Consider the following 19,371-nt stretch of genomic DNA (forward strand, 5'->3'; position numbering starts at 1 on the left):
AACATTAAGAATAAATGTATACTGTAGAAAATGGTCGAAAATAAAGTGTAATGATTTGAACATGCTCTGTACATCACTCCAAACTTCTTGTTTATGCCCAAAATGACTGGATAGCCAAATATTTTGTAGCAATTGTAGACATATTAGGTCTTAAATGTCATGTCAAAAATATTACATGTATCTGGCTCCATTTATAAAATACATGTACATATCATATCAAATATAACACACAAACCTTATAGACCTTACCTTATAGACCTATTCTGCCTGGGAAATTATGTTACTTTGTAGAAAATGGCCAGCTCGATGTTAATAAACATATTCTTGAATTTCAGATGGACGCCAGGAGCGTGTCATGTTTGATAAAATAACCTCTCGCATACAGAAGCTTTGTTATGGACTCAATTCTGACTTTGTGGATCCGGTAAGTTTACAGACCCTTGTTATTATCTGTAAATAAATATCCTCGGTGTAATTATACAGTAACATTTTCATTATTTTTGTTCAGACCCAGATAACAATGAAGGTGATCCAGGGTCTATACAGTGGAGTCACCACTATAGAGCTTGATACATTGGCAGCCGAAATTGCTGCCACCCTCACAACAAAGCATCCTGACTATGCCATTCTGGCAGCACGCATTGCTGTCTCAAACCTGCATAAAGAGACAAAGAAAGTGTTCAGTGGTGAGTATAACTTGAAAGAAAGTGTATTCTTGGAAATTGTGTAATTCATATGGCCTTACCGGTCTCCATGTTTGCAGCATAATTCCAGCAACATTACCCTTGTTATACCTTCTGGTACTGGTACCACCTTTATCCAAATAGTCATACTGTAAATGGCAGTGTACAACAATGACATGCATTGTTACTGTGTTTCTACTCTCACATAAGAGAAAGGAAAATCATTTTTTTGCCCTGTAGGGATTGTGTAACGGCCCATAATATGAGGTCTTCACATAGTTTATATGTAGCTCCTTTTTCTCTCATTGCCACTGCAGATGTGATGGAGGATCTGTACAACTATATCAACCCCCTAAATAACCGTCACTCTCCCATGATCTGCAAGGAAACACTCAACATTGTCCTCGAAAACAAGGATGTAAGTATGCTGTGTTTGGCTATTGTCAATTATGTATATGTTTGTTATTTGCATTTGAGCACACAGCACTTGCATATCTCATACTGTGCCTTTGCTTTTCTTTGTAGCGCCTCAACTCGGCCATCATTTTCGACAGAGACTTCTCATACAATTTCTTTGGTTTCAAGGTACTTTTTATGACTAAATAAGATTAGTACTTGTCTTTTTGTACTTGTTTTTTCTTGGAGCATAAACTTAATTAGTCTCTCTGGTTTTAGACACTTGAGAGGTCATACTTGCTGAAGATTAATGGCAAAGGTGAGAATTTATTTTTTACTAATGTATAGTTCATGGTGAGGCTGTTTACTGCCTGGTAATGTCTTGGTCAGGCTCATAATGCTGATGTTGGTATTTTGATAGACTGCTCTGTATCAATGAATTGCTAATAATCTGTGCTTTATCTGTAGTTGCTGAGAGACCCCAACACATGCTCATGAGAGTGGCTGTTGGAATCCATAAAAGAGAAATTGATGCAGCGATTGAAACCTATAACCTGCTGTCAGAGAAGTGGTTCACTCATGCATCCCCAACATTGTTCAATGCTGGCACCAACCGACCACAGCTGTCAAGGTAAATATTAGGCTGGACAGTATCAAATGGTTCATGTTTGACATGGCATTTTGTAAATTACCTGTCCTTGAATATTTCTGCAGCTGTTTTTTGCTGGCCATGAAGGATGACAGCATTGAAGGCATTTATGACACACTAAAGCAATGCGCCCTCATCTCCAAATCAGCTGGAGGAATTGGTGTGGCAGTTAGTTGTATCAGAGCAATGGGCAGCTACATTGCAGGGGTAAGTGATAAATATGCCAGTCTAGTCTTTGCCACATAGAGTAAAAGCATTATTCAAGTAAACGGCAAAGTGAGGCTGAATGCTTCTCTCTCAGTTAAACACAACGCTAAAACTCCAGCTCCTCCATCATATCCATATTACCACCGCAGAGTTCAGGGTTTCAAATCCCAAAAATGATGTGTGCGCTCCTGGGTGCTACACCCGAATCAAGCACACTAATCTATATCTAAATCTAAATTTCTGTGGGGGAAGCAACACTTGTATAAACTGAATAACTTCAACTTAATTTACTATCTGTGGTTTTTGTCTAATACTTTTTGTGTACTGTTTTTCAGACTAATGGCAATTCCAATGGCCTGGTTCCTATGCTTCGGGTATACAACAACACTGCACGCTATGTTGACCAGGGTGGCAACAAGGTTAGTAGGACTTGAGTTTTACCATGGTTTAGCTGTGGTGTGGGTAAAGATGAGCTTCTGGGAACTCAGATTAGGGTAAAGATATTGATATTGCATACTCTGCATCAGGGGTCGGCAACCTTTTTGACATGAAGTGCCATGTTTTTATTTTATTGATAGTCAGTGTGCCACATCAAAATATATTTCCAAAAAAATCTGATTGTCCATATGCATAACAACCTTTATTTTGCCTTCTTCTTTTTCTTCTTATAATATTCTTCTAATATTTTCTTTCACATCAGGATGTAATGATCATCAATAGATTCAGAGCAGTAGCCCACCTATCTCCCAGGCTCCCACCCCAGTCAGAGTTAGGAGTTTAAATGGATGTAGAATTTGCATACAGATGTGAGGGGACTTAATTTAATTGACTACATTAAAAAGAAATCCTCTCACACTTATGCCAGTGTGCCAGTGACCATCCTCCCTGTGCCAATGTTGGCACCCGTGCCTAAGGTTGCCTATCCCTGCTCTATTCTAATGAATGCTAATCATTCTCCTCTCTCCTCAGAGACCTGGAGCCTTTGCTATGTACTTGGAGCCATGGCATGCTGATGTGTTTGACTTCTTGGACCTGAAGAAGAACACAGGGAAAGAGGAGCAGAGGGCCAGAGACCTTTTCTATGGCATGTGGATTCCAGACCTCTTTATGAAAAGAGTGGAGAGCAACCAGGTGGGCTTTGAAAGAAACAATCCACCCTAAAAGTGAACATACATTATTCCTATCATGTTGGACAATTTTTGTAGAGCTTTATGAACATAACAGAAGCTAAACATTTTAACTGCTCAAAGGCCTGGGCAGTATGGAATATTTTTTTTTATTTTTAATCACTGAGCCACCGTTACGATATATATACCGTATATATATAATTTTCTTAAAATTCCAATATAAATGCTTCTGAAGGGGTGAATCACTGGTATGGCAACCGCATAGGAGCTCTACTCTTAATGCATTACTAGAACATGATATATTTCACAAACACAGTACAGAGGTTTTTAAGAATGTTTATTCTGCAAAAGACTGCAATACAAAAAAAATACGCAGCATTTAGTTCTGGCATTTCGATGTGACAAAGGTATTTGCGGGCAGGTACCACATATCTTGGATCCAGTGCTTTGGTCATGTCTTTAAAGCCCTTTCTATCAACTGTGTCTTTACTCAAGTGCACAGTGATAGCATGTGTTATGTTGGTCCGTCCGTTGGCGGTATGATGGTATGGTCAAAATCAATTCTGGTGTACCATTTGTACTTGTTATACTGTCCACTCCTAATTGCTCATATCTACTTACAGGATTGGTCTCTGATGTGCCCAAGTGACTGTCCTGGTTTGGATGAGTGCTGGGGGGAGGAGTTTGAGAAGCTCTACACTAGGTAAGGACAATGCCATATTCTGTTCTCCTCATAGATTGTGTTTTCTCAAGGCTAGTTTGTCTCATGGGTCATGTGTACGTCCCCAGCTATGAAAAGCAGGGCAAGGCCAAGCGAGTGGTGAAAGCTCAGCAAGTGTGGCACGCCATCATTGAGTCCCAGACCGAAACGGGGACACCATACATGCTCTACAAAGACGCCTGCAATCGGAAGAGCAACCAGCAGAATCTGGGCACCATCAAATGCAGCAACTTGTGCACAGAGATTGTGGAGTACACCAGTGACGATGAGGTACGAGAAGCACAACATTGGATTTTTATTGGTGGATGGAAATGCATATTTAGCCTGGTGTTCTTGCCAGCTGCCTAACCTTACAATGTCTTGTTTAATGCTGTCTTTGAAACTCTGTCCCTTCTCTCCCCACCTCAGGTTGCTGTGTGTAACCTGGCTTCCATTGCTCTCAACATGTACGTTACCCCAGAAAAGACCTTTGATTTTAAAAAGCTGTCGGATGTCACCAAAGTCATTGTCAAGAACCTGAACAAGATCATTGAAATCAACTTCTACCCAGTGCCTGAGGTACATTGTCTTGTCTAGTAATGATTGTCTGGCAACTTATTTATGGATATAGGATTACCCATGGCATGGAGACTAAGAAATGACTCTTCCTACTGTTTTCAGGCTGACAACTCTAACAAGCGTCACAGGCCAATCGGAATTGGTGTCCAGGGTTTGGCTGATGCTTTTATCCTGATGCGTTATCCCTTTGAAAGCCCTGAAGCTAAGATGCTGAACATTCAGATATTTGAGACCATCTACTATGCTGCCCTGGAGTCCAGCTGTGAACTGGCAGCAGAACACGGACCATACAAAACTTTCCCTGGCTCTCCTGTCAGCAAGGGAGTGAGTATAGCGTCCATAAGTGATCTTACAGTGTGTTAGGGCAAATACATATTGGTAGCCTTTAAAGTTCAGCCTTTGCAATCCTGATTGAGAACGGCTTTTGTTTGTCAGATTCTTCAGCATGACATGTGGGAGAAAACCCCAACAGACCTGTGGGATTGGAAAGTACTGAAGGAGAAGATTGCAAAGTAAGACTTTAACCTCTTCACTGTTGCCCTTATGGGCACCAGGTTTGGCTTGTGTCTGTGTATATTTACCACTGACTCTCTGTTCAGGCATGGAGTGAGGAACAGCCTGCTGCTGGCCCCTATGCCCACAGCTTCCACAGCCCAGATCCTGGGTAACAACGAGTCTGTTGAGGCTTACACTAGTAATATCTACACACGCAGGGTTCTCTCTGGAGAGTTCCAGGTCAGTAATGTCTGACTGGCGTCATTCCTCCTTGTAGTCTTCAAAGTTGTTTGTACACGCTACTGAGTTGCAAAATGTTATTTCCTATTCTCTCTTAGATTGTGAATCCTCACCTCTTGAAAGACCTGACAGAAAGAGGATTGTGGAATGAGGAGATGAAGAATCAGTTGATTGCTCAGAATGGGTCTATCCAGGTATGATGGAAAAGAAAAACACCAATCCCTAATTATTGTTATTTATTTATGGCATTTGTACTAGTGTATAAGGCACTACAACTTCAACATGGTGTCATATTTTTTGGTATAGCATTTTTCATCATCATTTGATTCCCACAGGGTATTGAAGCGATCCCAGACGATCTGAAACAGCTGTATAAAACTGTATGGGAAATCTCCCAGAAGACTGTCCTTGAGATGGCAGCAGACCGTGGTGCTTTCATCGACCAAAGCCAGTCCCTAAACATCCATATTGCAGAACCAAACTATGGAAAACTGAGCAGCATGCACTTCTATGGTTGGAAACTGGTAAGTTGGGCCCACTGGACAGCAGGTTCTCAAAGTGGGGTACCTGCAAAATGTGTTAATATTGCATCAAATTCAATTTAACACCACTTAAAGGGCAAGACCACTTTGGTAGAGGTTTGGGTTGTGTATTTACCTTGCCATGATGTAACTCCAAAGGTGGACAAGAAATCAAAAATAATTGCTCCATTGATTAGAAATTGATAATTCAAAATATGCTCCTCATTGACTTACATTGCACGGTAAAACACCTCTCAAAGTCACTCTTTTAGCACATAAACACAAACAAAGTTGATTCAGACAATATAGAGCATCACCAAACCCAGTACTGTTCATTTTTTAAATAAAAATGTTAACTTCCTGTTGATTTTGTTATTTTTATTAAGAAGAAAACCCGGACTGGATTCGTGGATCCGGATCCGGATCTTCAAATAGTAAAATCAGCAGGAAGTTGACATTTTTATTAAAAAAATAAACAGTACTGGGTTTGGTGATGTTCTATATTGTCTGAATTAGCTTTGTTCGTGTTCGTTTACATGCTAAAATAGTGACTTTGAGAGCTGTTTCACTGTACAATGTAAGTCAATGAGGAGCATATTTTGAATTATCAATTTCTAATCAATGGAGCAATTATTTTTGATTTCTTGTCCACCTTTGGAGTTACATCATGGCAAGGTAAATACACAGCCCAAACCTCTACCAAAGTGGTCTTGCCCTTTAAGCCCTATGTTATTCTTTGGATATTTGAAAATAACTGTTCTACAAGCTCACAATGCGTCGCAAGCTTGAAAATTGTGAAAAATATTGAATTTCTCTTATGGGGGTCCCTGGCACAAAAGCTTTTCAGATGGGGGTCCGCGGCCATATACATATCAATTTGTTCGTCCTTGACATGAAAGGTTTTGAGAACCACTGGTCTAAAGTCCATCTCAATCGGAGAAAAGGCTGTACTATTAAAATAGAAAAAAAATAACCCATATCACCATCTTCTCCCAGGGTCTGAAGACTGGCATGTACTACCTGCGGACCAAGCCAGCAGCCAACCCCATCCAGTTCACTCTGAACAAGGAGAAGTTAGCGGACACCCAGCCAGCCAAGACCAAAGAGGAGATCAAAGAACAGAACATTGCTGCCATGGTCTGTTCCCTGGAGAACCGAGATGACTGTCTGATGTGTGGTTCTTAAAGCCCAATTTATGCTCCGTCGATGTTGTCGCATGGGCGAAAAGCAGATATACAAGCTCACAACGCGTCACATTCGCGACGCGTTGTGAACTTGTAGATCTGCTTTAAGTGTCAATTTGGCTTAATGGTCCTTTATCCGATAACCCTTTAACTTGATTTAACTAAAAAAAAGGAGAGTTTGTCCACAAGCACCCAAGGGAGGCGGGTCAAGGGAGACTTAGCTGTTAATTTGGGTGTGATGTCCATTAGTGCCCAATACCTGCTCTTGTCTTCACATCACAATTCTTAATGATTTCATGCACTGTATTGTATAGAATCGATGCTATTGAGTTATTAACCGTCTTATGTAAGCTCAACTTTTATGTAAATCTGTATGTCACACATCTTATATTTTACATGGGAAAACCAGGTGAAATAAAACTGCTACAAAATAGGATTCCCTTGTCATTTCACTGTGATTATTTTGTTTGTAAAACTGATTAGGTCAATAAATATTCAGTTGGTTGACCTGAAACAGCCGTTCCCAAGACTGTAGCCAGTAGTTGTAGGGGGTATTAGGGAAGTTACAGGAACACAAATGAGAGATCAAGCCAATGAGGGCAAGCACAGCAGACTACATTAATTCCAGCAAGGTGTATTTTATGATGAACTGGTAGTGATCATTTCGGTGGGTGTGATGCAGGAATCAGGATAATTCTGCTCAAATGCATGTGAAACAACTGCAGTCTGGTATTCTCTCGCTCTTTGTTTTGGGACTGCATTCGATTGGTAGTTCTAAGGTTGGATGTTTATGGCTCAATACCAAACCATGCCAAACATGGTCAGTGCTGAATCTGTCCATGTTTTTACACCAATCTTGGCATATTTAAACACCTCTACAGTACTATTCACACTCACAGGTTACAGGATGAAATCAAATCACTGACCATTGGTTGCATTATTATACAGGTACAAGTGGTGTAGCAGGTCATAGATGTGTCTATACAACACATATGACATGTATTATGTTTATGTAACACAGTATATTATATATTTGTTTATTTCAAGTGCAAGACATGAATTTCCCTGTGTTTTTATAGGCACCTTCTGTACTTCCTACTTAATAAGTAATAGGTTCCAAAACACCCTACTGAACTATTATAGTCAGTAGGAAGACTCAATTCAGCATGACTATAAATTCAGTCTTATCATTTATAGTGTCATGCTGAATTCAGTCTTTCTACTGACTATAATAGTTCAGTAGGGCCTAAGAAATATGAAACAGAAATAAAGATGCATTCAATATGATACAAATGAATAGAGAGGCAAGAATACAAGTCGAATGTTTTTATTGGAAAATGCAGAATTTCTGGTATGGTACACTCCAGAGCAGCAGGTGGCGATAATACTCCTAGTGTGGGCGCCGTAAACAAGAAGAGTCACGTCGTTTACTGTCGACGTCACATTTCTTGCGTCTTCCTACAAGTGTGGGCAGGTTTGTATTAATGTTTTTGTAAATCCGGGAATTATTTAACAAAGTAACATTTTGACGGTAATTTGAATCAATATAGCTTTATGTAATATTATAATGCTCACTGCTGTTCCTGGACCGCGCGTTTTTTTGTTACGATATCGCTTCTAATGTCCTGTTTCGGCAGTTAGCTTATATGGCTAACGTTAGCTTTGCAACCTGAATCAAAGAAAAGATTCAAGAACTCTTACTTTAATGGTAGTTATTGGGTGGGAGTTCAAACGTACCTAACAGTGACGTAGAAGTTAGTTAAGTGACTTGTTTGGTACTGCCTCCTGCCATTGTTTTATGTTTATGTTCGATGGTTTTATTGTTTAGTCATCACAACATCAATTCAGCTTCCATTGTTGAGTTGGTAGTTGCAGTAGTTGAATGTTTTTCATCTATTCTGGCCGCAGTGCCAACTGCTAGATGAGAATATTAGTTCAGGAAGTAGCTCTAATCTTTAAAGCATAAAGAGAAATTCATGCTTTAAAGGAAAGTGTGTGTGTGTGTGTGTGTGTGTGTGTGTGTGTGTGTGTGTGTGTGTGAGAGACAGAGTGTGTGGGGGGGGGGGGGGTTGATTTGTCATAACTTTGTTACCAGTTGATTGCATTTTGAGGTAGCTGTTTACAAGCTAGTAATCGTCAGAACTCCTTTATTCTATTATGTACAGAGCAATTAAAGATGACTACAGCTGCAAGACCCACGTTTGAGCCGGCAAGAGGAGGGAGGGGTAAAGGAGAAGGAGATCTAAGTGCATTGTCTAAGCAATACTCAAGTCGTGATCTACCGGGTCACACAAAGCTCAAATACAGGTCAGTGAATGCAACATTTAAACGGTTATGCAATATACAGCCACAGGTCAGTGTCTTCCAGAAGTGCCAGCTTTAACAACTGGGTAGTCATTCCCACCCAGTCAGCTATTGGTTGAGTATAATTATTACGCAACCAATATATAATAATAATTTGCTGCACTGTATCTTCAGTGATTGCTATATAAATATCTGCTGTACATTCTTGTCCATCTACTTCATCTGTCGTTGTGTAGACTAGAGTGGGTCTGTGTACAGCTTTAAAACATATTTCCAAAGGGCCCTAAGGCCATATTCTGTTAGTCATGAGTGTACCATGAGTTAAAGTACTGTTTAATCTACTCTGAAAGTATAAAGTAACCACTTGAGTTCTAATACTTTCTCATATGACTGTATGGTGTGGCAAAAATAGCTGATCTATAAGCCAGGCCTCAAGAATAACGACATCCTGTCGTCCAAGGGATATAAAAATAACAGTATTTGGGACAAAAAATAATCTCCCCTGGGACGCAGTTGGGACAAAGATACGTTGTTTGAGCCAACTGCGCATCACTGTCACTGCGCAAACGGTACACAAACTCGTGGTACAAGACCACTGCACCAGACCCATGAAAAATAGTGTACAGAATGCTTAATAAAAGTTACCGCAGGCCGTACTGATCATCCTCTTTAGGTAGATTTTAGTTGAAAGCATAATTTGAAGAGGATAAACAGCAGAAAAAGATGAAGAACCGACAGAACTGCATCCAACCCTAGCCGAAAAAAGATCCCAAGCCCTGACGGAGATTAATTACAAACCTTGCCGTCTCTCCATGGATTGACACCTTGCAATCTCCATTCTCCACATAGCTGCTCACCAAAACATTGCTCTGCGTTTCAAAACTGATGCTGTGTGTGATATTGTCGCACCAAGCACAGACACAAAGGGAGCCTTGTTTGAATAGAGGAGATATTGTTATTAAATCGTTTAAAATGTTCCCCTTTGGGTAAACCCCATAATGATCCCAAAAGGTTATGTTTTACTTTGACACTAAAGCCAGTCATCGATGCTGGCATTGATTGTCATAGAGTTCCGTGCTGTGACATTAGTGCCCCTGTAAAAGACGACGATGAGACAAGTCTCAAATCTCTCCCTTCAATGCCAGCGACATGTTTCAACTCTCCATCTCAAAACCAAAACATATGCAATTCTTTCCCTTAACTATAATTCCTCCAATGTTGTGTATGGTATGTCTTGTCTTGTTATGATTGTCAGTAATGTAGTTATTGGTTTAAGAATGTCTTTGTAATGTCTATTGTATGTCTTGTCAAAAAAAAATGTTTGCATCATCTGTTGAATGAAATGTATATGTTTGTTTGTCCACAAAAGAAAAATAAAGTACAAATCATAAAAAAAAAAAACTATAATTCCTCCAACACTTGTTTATGGTAAATCTTTAGTGTATATGACACCCACACCCCCTCCTATTCCCGCTGCCCCGGCATTCAGACCTTGTATCAGCGAAGAATCACAATATGAAAATGGAAAGGATTGCCAAAGAATATTTCACGAGCATAAAAAATACTATTATTATTTTTGGGGATGGATTACATACACCTTGGGACATTTAAAATTGTATTCTTGGGCGGTGGTGAAAAAAGTTCGGATTAGGCCCTGCTATATGCTCACAATGTGTCACATCGCAATGCGCTGTGAACGTGTAGATTGTATACTGACTTGCCTAAAATAGGGATACCGAGTTGAAAGTGGTTAAGCCTGATGTTTATGCTATATATTGTTCTCTCTGCAGGCAGCCCACCCAGGATGCCCCAGAGGAGGTCCGTGCCCGTGACTTCCGTAGGGAGCTGGAGGAGAGGGAACGTGTGGTAGTGCGTGAGAAGACCAGGGAAAGGGGACCAAGAGGTGGGTCTTATTGCAGACATTACAGTCACAGTTATATTTCAACCATTGGATATATTTTTGTTAAATGTATTTATTTCGTTTTTGCTTAAATCATTTCTATGGGGACTTTATATTGATAATTTATTCCTTAAATTGTATTATAATCTTAATACTAATACTTTTTGTTCTTTATTGTTATGTTGTGTTCTGCAGTTTTGAGTACCTTGCCGCATTTGCATTTTGCTGCTTGTCCCTGTATGAGTAGTGCCTGCCAATTCAATTCATGATTCTTTGTTTTGAATCAATTACCATTAGTAGATTTTTTTGTTGTTGTGGCGGGTAGATGTTCATTTGAAATTTGTGTCCCTCCATTTAACAGAGCATACTACATCATCCTCCTCGTCGTCATCCTCCAAGAGGCCTAGGCTTGATCAGATCCCAGCAGCCAATTTGGATGCTGATGACCCTCTCACTGATGTAAGTGCTTTGAGCTCAAGACTGTGACGTGGAACAGGTGCCGTCATTAATCAGACTGACTTCATGTTTGTGTGGGGTGGGGGTCCCATAGGATGAAGAGGACGAGGACTCTGAGGATGAGAGCGATGACGACGACACCGCAGCTCTGCTGGCAGAACTGGAGAAGATCAAGAAGGAGCGGGCTGAGGAGCAAGAACGCAAAGTAAGGCATCACCCTGAGACCCATCTGTCTGGTCTTTTAACTCTTTATGTTATGTAGTATTTCAATGTTTTTCATTGTCCCTGTCCAAGGAGCGGGAGCAGAAGGCAGAGGAAGAGCGGATCCGCATGGAGAACATCCTGAGTGGCAACCCGCTGATTAATTTGGCTGGACAGCAGCAGCAGCAGCAGGCAAGCCAGACACAGAATACCTTCAGCGTCAAAAGGAGGTATGCCGCACGTACACACTCATCACCTTTTTACCAATGACCACACAGACTCTTTGACATGCCGTGAGTAGATTGCTGATGATCTTGATATTTTTCTATCCTCCAAGGTGGGATGATGATGTTGTGTTCAAGAACTGTGCCAAGGGAGTGGATGATGCACGCAAGGAGAAACGCTTCATCAACGACACCCTGCGCTCAGAGTTCCACAAGAAATTCATGGAGAAATATGTGAAGTAAGAGACTTGGACGTTGGCGCATATTTCTCTTCCTGGCTTTGGCCTCCAGTTGAAAAGGACATTTCCGTCAATCGCAGGATGATCATCAAACCCAAAAATGGAACATTAACCGATGCTGTTTATGAAACGACAGGCTCCATATATCCCAAACTTGGAAATATTGTATATAAATGAGTTATACCTTATTAAAGGTAGTGTAAGTGAAATTGTTTGGATAAAACAAAGTTTTTTAAGTTAAAATCTCTCTATTCTGATAATAATCATTGCTTTATTTTAGTGTTTGTTCAGTAACAACGGCCTCTGTCTCCAGCTCTTTACTAAACAGAAAATACAATTTCAGGTGGGTTGCCAATTTCATCCAATCAGGAGAGAGAACCCATTTATCAGCTTACATTTTATAGTGTTCCAATTCCAACTAAATTGCTAAACTGCCCTGGAAATGTATTTCCTGTTTATTAAAGCGCTGGAGAGACGGGAGACCCCTGTTATTGAACAAATACTCTAGTCTATAGCAGTGATGAATATAGAGCTATTTACCACTTTTTTTAAAAATAATATATCACTTACACCCCCTTTAAACTGAACTGAACTTGGAAAAAGCCCAATTTGTTTTGGAGTTGCTTTCCATGGAAGTGTAAGTAGTTTTTCTTTTTTTTTCTCCTCTTTTTTTAAAGTAATGTCAATAAACCTGAAGAAAAAAAGCCTCAAAAAGCCTCTTGTGAGTTTTGCTTTATGTGAAAAAGACCACAACTAGTCGCAACTCCTTGCAACAAAAAAAAGAGTAGTTCACCCCAAAAATTACTTATTTTCTATCAATTACACACCCCATGAAGCATTGAATTCAGTTTCCGTTTTTGTCGCATTCCCAAGACAATAATTTGATGACCGGCGGTCTTTCTGGTAGGAGACTCCTTTGAGCCGACCAGAACATTAGCATCTTTCTGCCGTTAATCAAATTATTGGCTTAGGAATGTGACAAAAACATCGCCATGAATTCAATGCTTTGTGGGGTGAGTAATTGCGAACGCAGCGGAAGGAGGCGCGCCTCCGCGCAAGTGGAGCCTACTATGAATCCGTGCTTGGGTTGTGTCTGTGTGTCTGTGTGTGTGTCTGTGTGCATTATGTGTGCAGCCAAGTAAATGTCCAATATAGATGTACCATACATCAAATGAAAGGTCTTTGAAAACTGAACACACCTGTCAAGGTTGTGTTTAAGCCCGCCCCTTCCCCCGGAAGCCACGCCCCGGAGAAGGCTCCTAAAAACTCCCCATTGAAACCCCATGTTAAATGAAAAGTGCCCGAATTAGTCCAGGGGCCAACACTGATATTTTCACAAATTGGTACCACCTGAGGTGGTCGTAAAGTTTTTGTATTTTTGTATTCCTACATGTCTCTAGTTTATATTTTGGTATGATACATCTTCCAATTCAGTAGCTTAATGGCAGTTATCACTACCTACCAGCTAATGTATCCGGTAGGAGACACAAAGTAGAATCTTTGTGTCTCCTACCGGAAATACACCCGGGCATCAAATTATTGCAACAAAAAACAAAATATATCCATGTATTCAAGGCTTCATGGGGTGTGCAATTGATAACTTCTCAGATTTTTGGTGTTTGCAAAAAGACTGCTTTCCATAAGCTTGTAAAAGTTGACCCTCCTTCGGTCTAGGGTGGTCATAGCTGAATGGGTAGAGAGTCCCCCTGGGAAACTTAAAGGAGGAGTTCACCTGATTATTTTCTGTCAATTGCACACCCCATGAAGCCTTGAATACATGGATATATTTTGTTTTTTGTCGCAATAATTTGATGCCCGGGTGTATTTCCGGTAGGAGACACAAAAATTCTACTTTGTGTCTCCTACCGGATACATTAGCCGGTTTAGAGTGATTACTGTCATTAAGCTACTGAATTGGAAGATGTATCATACCAAAATATAAACTAGAGACATGTAATAATAATAATACATTTTATTTATATGGCGCCTTTCAGGTCACCCAAGGTCGCCTAACAAAACAGAAAAGAAATACAAACAATAAAGCAAGTTTAAAATACACACAAAATACACATAAGGCCTGCAGCAGACCTTTACTCAAGGTGAGCATAGGCCTGTTTGAATAGGTGAGTTTTGAGGTGGGATTTGAAGGTGGGGAGTGAGTCCATGTTTCGAATGTCGGGGGGAAGGCTGTTCCAGAGGCCAGGGGCAGAGCGGCTGAAGGCTCTACCCCCCATGGTGGACAAACGAGCAGCTGGGGGAACAGTGAGGTTGGTGGAGGAGGCAGACCTGAGTGACCGGGTGCGAGTTTTGATATGGATGAGATCAGACAGGTATGGGGGGGAGAGGTTATGGATGGCATTGAATGTGTTGAGGAGGATCTTGAAGTCTATGCGGTATTTGATCGGTAGCCAGTGGAGTTGGTGAAGAACGGGGGTGATGTGGGAGATGGCAGGGGTTTTGGTGATGATGCGGGCTGCAGCGTTCTGGACCAGTTGGATTTTATGGAGGAGTTTGTGGGGGAGACCGAAGAGAAGGGAGTTACAGTAATCGAGGCGGGAGGTGACCAGAGAATGGACTAAGATGGCAGTGTTGTTGGGGGTGAGTGAAGGGCGGAGGCGGTTGATGTTGCGGAGGTGGAAGTAGGCTGACCGGATGGTGTTATTGATGTGGGAATGAAATGATAGGGTGCTGTCGAGGACGACACCCAGACTCTTGACCTGGGGGGAAGGGGAAACCGAGGAGTTGTCTATGGTGAGTGTAAAACTGGGCTGCTTGGTGAGTGAGAGTTTGGTGCCAATGAGGGTTAACTCGGTTTTATTGCCATTTAGTTTGAGGAGGGATGAGGTGAACCAGTCTTTAATTTCGTGAAGACAGGCACAGAGGGAGGGTGGTGGGAGGGTGGAGGTAGGTGTGGAGGAGACATAGAGCTGGGTGACATAGAGCTGGGTGTCGTCCGCGTTACAGTGGAAGGCCTGTAACTGAGTTGCAACAACCTTTTCCAGGATTTTTGCTAAAAATGGTAAGTTGGAGATGGGGCGGAGATTACTGAAGTTGTTGGGGTCTAAACCAGGTTTCTTTAATAAGGGCGTAACAGAGGCAGTTTTCAGTGGAGAAGGGATGGAACCAGATGGGAGAGAGGCGTGAATAATGGCTGTTATCAGAGGGAGTAGAGAGGGAAGGGAGGCTATAACGAGGGGGGATGGCAGGGGGTCAAGTTGGCAGGTCGTAGGTTTGGAAGTCCGGATGAGTTTGGATAGGTCTGAGGAAGAGGGGAGTTGGAAACAGGAGAGAGGTGCAGAGACTGGGGGATTAGGAACAAAGGGAGGAGGACAACCGGACGTGAGGGGGGCTAGTTGATGGTGAATGGTGGATATTTTGGCGTTGAAGAATGACATTATGGAGTTGCAGTGGTCTGTGGAGTAGAAGTGTGGGGGGAGGGAGTCAGGGGGGCGGAGGGAGTTGTTAACCACCGAAAACAGAGCCCGGGTGTTCCCGGCACCGGCAGTGATTTTGTCTGCAAAATATTGGGTTTTGGCTGAGGAGATGGCATTTTTATATTGGAGGATGTGGGCATGCTGCATTTGTTTGTGTACAGTGAGGCCGGTTTTGGTGTATAGTCGCTCAAGCTGACGGCCCTTGGCCTTCAGCTGCCGCAGGTGGGGGGAGAACCAGGGGGCAGAGTGGCGAAATGAGGTGTTCCGGGTTTTGAGGGGGGCAAGTGTATTTAGCAGGGATTGGAGGCCATCATTGTAAATATTGACTAACTGATCTGGGGTGCACGAGGGGGTGATGGTGGGGAGATTTTCAATGCCTGTTATGAGGTCGTCTGGGTTTATGTTTTTGATGTTACGGAGGGTTATGGTACGAGATTGTTTGGTTTTGGACAAGGTGAGACTGAGGTTAAATGAAATAAGTTTGTGGTCATGTAGGAATACAAAAATACCAAAAATGTACGGCCACCTTAGGTGGTACCAAAATCTGCCTTGGCCCCTGGACTAAATCACTCCCAAACTTTTTCTACCCCCCCCTAAGTGGGGGTCTACGAACAAATACTTCGGCCTCGGATTTTGGCTCCGCCCCCCGGAAGTGGGTGAAACAGCCACTTCAAACACTTTGTTGAATTGTTCAAAAACATTCAAAAAATTTTTTTTGTGAATTTGTATTTTTCTAAGATGCTCATTTTAACGCAGAATTCTTTTTTTTTTTCTTTTTTTTTTATTGGTTACTTTTTTTAAAATATTTTTTTCATTATTATTATTATTTTTGCGTTCGCGCGTCTTACTTGTTGATAGAAAAGTATTTACTCCAGTCCACACCAATGCAACTCCTTGCAACTGCCATTGGGGATAATGGTTGCAAGTAGTTGCAAGTTGCACTGGTGTGGACTGGCCTTAAAGGGATAGTTCACCCCAAAAATTACTTATTTTCCATCAATTACACATTCTATGAAGCCTCGATTTCGTGGAGATTTTTTAGTTTTTGTCGCATTCCTAAGCCAATAATTTGATGACCGGCAGAAAGATGCCAATGTCTCCAGTAGGAGACTCAAAGTTGGCACTTTGAGTCTCCTACCGGAACCGCCGCCGGTCATCAAATTATTGGCTTAGGAATGCGACAAAAACACACAAATCTCCATGATTTCAAGTCTCCATGGGTTGTGTAAAAAAAAAGTCATTTTGGGAGTGAACTATCTTGCACCTATAATTGACGGCCAAACTCATGGGGCTACACATGTGTGTGTGCGCGGTCTCCACGCACACACATGGCCCAACTAACTCCACATTTTACCCCAAAATTCCTCAATATTCTGCCTCTGAACCGGCTGCTTCCCATACCGTTACTCTACTTCCATGATGTACAATAAATATGAAACGCATTATGCCCCAATACTATGCAAATCTCTTCCCCAGCGCGAAATTCACTTCCGGGTGCTTATTTTGGTCTGACATCAGAGAACCCACATATTTGGGCATAACTGATATAGGCAGCTCCATATATGGAGATGTCTGACACTATCTGACATCACCATAATGACAGGGGCACAGCCATCACGGTCCCATATTTGGGCATAACTGATATAGGCAGCTCCATATATGGAGATGTCTGACACTATCTGACATCACCATAATGACAGGGGCACAGCCATCACTATAAAGGACCTGGATGCCCTGGCCAATGCCAGTGTCCTCAGCGACGCTACCAATGCCACACACGTCCACGTGTTGTTGCCTTGCAACTCTACTGCACGTAGCCCCTACCCCCTCTACTGCACGTAGCCCCTACCCCCGCAGAGCACACAGAACGACACAGAGACAACAGGAAACTTTACTACGCAGTACACAGAACGACACAGAGACAACAGGAAACTTTGAAACTTTACTACACAGTACCCACAACTTCGCACGCAGCCATGGGACCACGCAAAAAAGCTATGCTGGGCAAACGCACACGCAATGCCACTCGCCAGCGTGTGGCTCGCGCAAATGCAGCCGCAAACGCTCTTCAATGTCACAAATACTCTCAACCACAAACTGCATACCACAACATCCCGGCTAATTCCTTTTTGCCCACACACAACTGTCTCCACTTCTCAGCTAACCGCAGTGACAGCAACCGCGCCAGCAGAAGGACAACTCGCTCCTTACAGACGCCCCCCGCCAAAAGTAAGTGCTTTGATTTACCCCATAATCCCTCCAATGCATTCTATCACCCAATCTCTCACATTCCTTTTCCTTACATCTACACAGAATATTACAATTACTATGTTAAGCACACATTTCACAACTGCCTAATCATGCATGCTGTCCATCTCTCTCTTCGCAGAACGCCGCTATGAGGACCATCAATACACAACACACTCTCATCCATCACAAAGGACAAAACCAAAGGATAAACACTTCAGAAGAGCGTGGACACAGCCACAACAACTCACAGAAATAGTTGCCTTTCCCACACCTGCAATGGATTGTATCTGCACTTCATGCAAGGCCGTCATGTTCCCCTGGGAAACATCAAAACTTTCAAAAGATCCTGTCCCACTCAAAACCTTCAGTGCCTGTTGCCATTACGGAACAATCCAACTACAGCCATTCAAGGACCCCCCTCCTGCACTTCAAGCTCTGTTTGACAGGACCTCTCCAGAATCCCAACAATTCATGGCCAACATCCGACAGTACAATGGCTTAGTGTCTATGGCTTCTAAGAATGTCACCGGTAAAATCATTGCATTCAAAGGACTAGGGCCACGACCGTTCAAGATGAGTGGCCAAATGTACCACCTCACTCCCTCTGCATTCTTTCCTGACACCAATAACCGACCCAAATTCTCACAAATCTTTGTATTTGATCAGGACAATGAAATTAAGAACCGCCTTCATCAGGCTAAGGGAGAGGACCTTATTAAGGAGCCCACTTTAACCCTCATTCAAAATGAGTTAAAGACAGTTAACCCTTTAGTAAAAATCTTTAAAACCGGCGCAGAATTACTCAATGCCAACCCAACTCAGGCACTGAAAATGGTGTTCAAATCAAAAAGCTCACAGGGGGCAAACAAAAGTCACCTCAACCCTGCTGTCCCTGACGTTGTTGTTTTTGCACCAGGATGCCAGACAGAGCCCAGAGACATTGTTCTGTACAGAACTCCAGTTGATGTACCTAATCACAGCCAGACTACACACATCAATTCACTACACCCTATGTATGACCCAGCCGCTTATCCCTTGATCTTGCCACATGGGGATGCTGGCTTCAGCATCGACAACCCCATCACAAAGGTTCATGCACAGTCACCCACAGCCAAAGTCACTCTTCAGGAGTTCTTCAGATTCCATCTACAACAGAGAACCCACTCCTTCAACACCCTTCTGAAGTCGGCCCGACTTGCTCAAGAATACTTCTGTGATCAATACTCCAAAATAGAAAATTGCCGGATGAACTACTACAGGAGTAGGGAACTACAGGACAAGTACAGGGCCCACCAGTATTCTGGTCTGATTGATTCCCTGGCTACTCAGCAAACACAGCCAGGACAGACTGAGGCCACCAACATTGGTCAACAGATAATTCTTCCAGGCTCACACACTGGTAGCCCCAGATACCTCTACAAGCACTATCTAGATGCCCTTGCCATAGCAGCCAGATACAAAAAGTTTGACCTCTTCATTACCATTACGGCAAACTCACGGAGTGAAGGTGTCCTCAATAACATTTTTGAACACCAGCAGCCCACTGACAGACCAGACATTGTCAATAAAGTCTTCAAACGGA

The 19,371-nt window shown here is 42.2% G+C and overlaps 2 protein-coding genes across 4 annotated transcripts in view; both read left to right on the top strand.

The window, feature by feature from the left end:
* LOC311057550 (ribonucleoside-diphosphate reductase large subunit) overlaps positions 1–7,217 on the top strand; it is an 8,558-nt gene extending 1,341 nt beyond the window's left edge. Inside the window, exons 2-19 of the mRNA XM_084074534.1 lie at positions 336–424; positions 509–686; positions 1,001–1,101; positions 1,209–1,268; positions 1,359–1,398; positions 1,548–1,710; positions 1,794–1,935; positions 2,271–2,354; positions 2,905–3,066; positions 3,686–3,765; positions 3,852–4,053; positions 4,192–4,341; positions 4,444–4,665; positions 4,777–4,853; positions 4,941–5,076; positions 5,175–5,270; positions 5,412–5,600; positions 6,594–7,217. Of these exons, the coding sequence (XP_083930660.1) occupies positions 336–424; positions 509–686; positions 1,001–1,101; positions 1,209–1,268; positions 1,359–1,398; positions 1,548–1,710; positions 1,794–1,935; positions 2,271–2,354; positions 2,905–3,066; positions 3,686–3,765; positions 3,852–4,053; positions 4,192–4,341; positions 4,444–4,665; positions 4,777–4,853; positions 4,941–5,076; positions 5,175–5,270; positions 5,412–5,600; positions 6,594–6,782 (2,360 nt within the window). The 3' untranslated portion in view covers positions 6,783–7,217. The remainder of the gene's footprint in view (positions 1–335; positions 425–508; positions 687–1,000; positions 1,102–1,208; positions 1,269–1,358; positions 1,399–1,547; positions 1,711–1,793; positions 1,936–2,270; positions 2,355–2,904; positions 3,067–3,685; positions 3,766–3,851; positions 4,054–4,191; positions 4,342–4,443; positions 4,666–4,776; positions 4,854–4,940; positions 5,077–5,174; positions 5,271–5,411; positions 5,601–6,593) is intronic.
* Positions 7,218–8,235: 1,018 nt separating this feature from the next.
* On the top strand, positions 8,236–13,092 carry cwc15 (CWC15 spliceosome associated protein homolog). Of its 3 annotated transcripts, none has more exons than XM_084075280.1 (7): positions 8,236–8,247; positions 8,947–9,088; positions 10,876–10,988; positions 11,347–11,444; positions 11,536–11,646; positions 11,736–11,872; positions 11,980–13,092. In XM_084075280.1, exons 2-7 carry the CDS (start codon positions 8,958–8,960, stop codon positions 12,107–12,109), a joined length of 720 nt encoding a protein of 239 aa, XP_083931406.1. In that variant the 5' UTR covers positions 8,236–8,247; positions 8,947–8,957; the 3' UTR covers positions 12,110–13,092. The 3 variants fall into 3 exon arrangements, with proteins under 3 accessions (XP_083931406.1, XP_083931404.1, XP_083931405.1); XM_084075278.1 differs by having other exon boundaries at positions 8,241–8,255; XM_084075279.1 differs by having other exon boundaries at positions 8,246–8,312.
* Positions 13,093–19,371: the final 6,279 nt, after the last annotated feature.

This window comes from Gymnoscopelus microlampas, assembly GCF_963454915.1.
Source record: "Gymnoscopelus microlampas genome assembly, chromosome: 12".
Taxonomy (NCBI): domain Eukaryota; kingdom Metazoa; phylum Chordata; class Actinopteri; order Myctophiformes; family Myctophidae; genus Gymnoscopelus; species Gymnoscopelus microlampas.

Excerpts from the sequence above, each read along its gene's own strand:
- cwc15 (XM_084075280.1), top strand. The coding sequence starts at position 8,958 with ATGACTACAGCTGCAAGACCCACGTTTGAGCCGGCAAGAGGAGGGAGG. Across the intron at positions 11,445-11,535 it reads CTGATGACCCTCTCACTGAT|GATGAAGAGGACGAGGACTC; the intron begins GTAAGTGCTTTG and ends GGGGTCCCATAG. Across the intron at positions 11,647-11,735 it reads CTGAGGAGCAAGAACGCAAA|GAGCGGGAGCAGAAGGCAGA; the intron begins GTAAGGCATCAC and ends TCCCTGTCCAAG.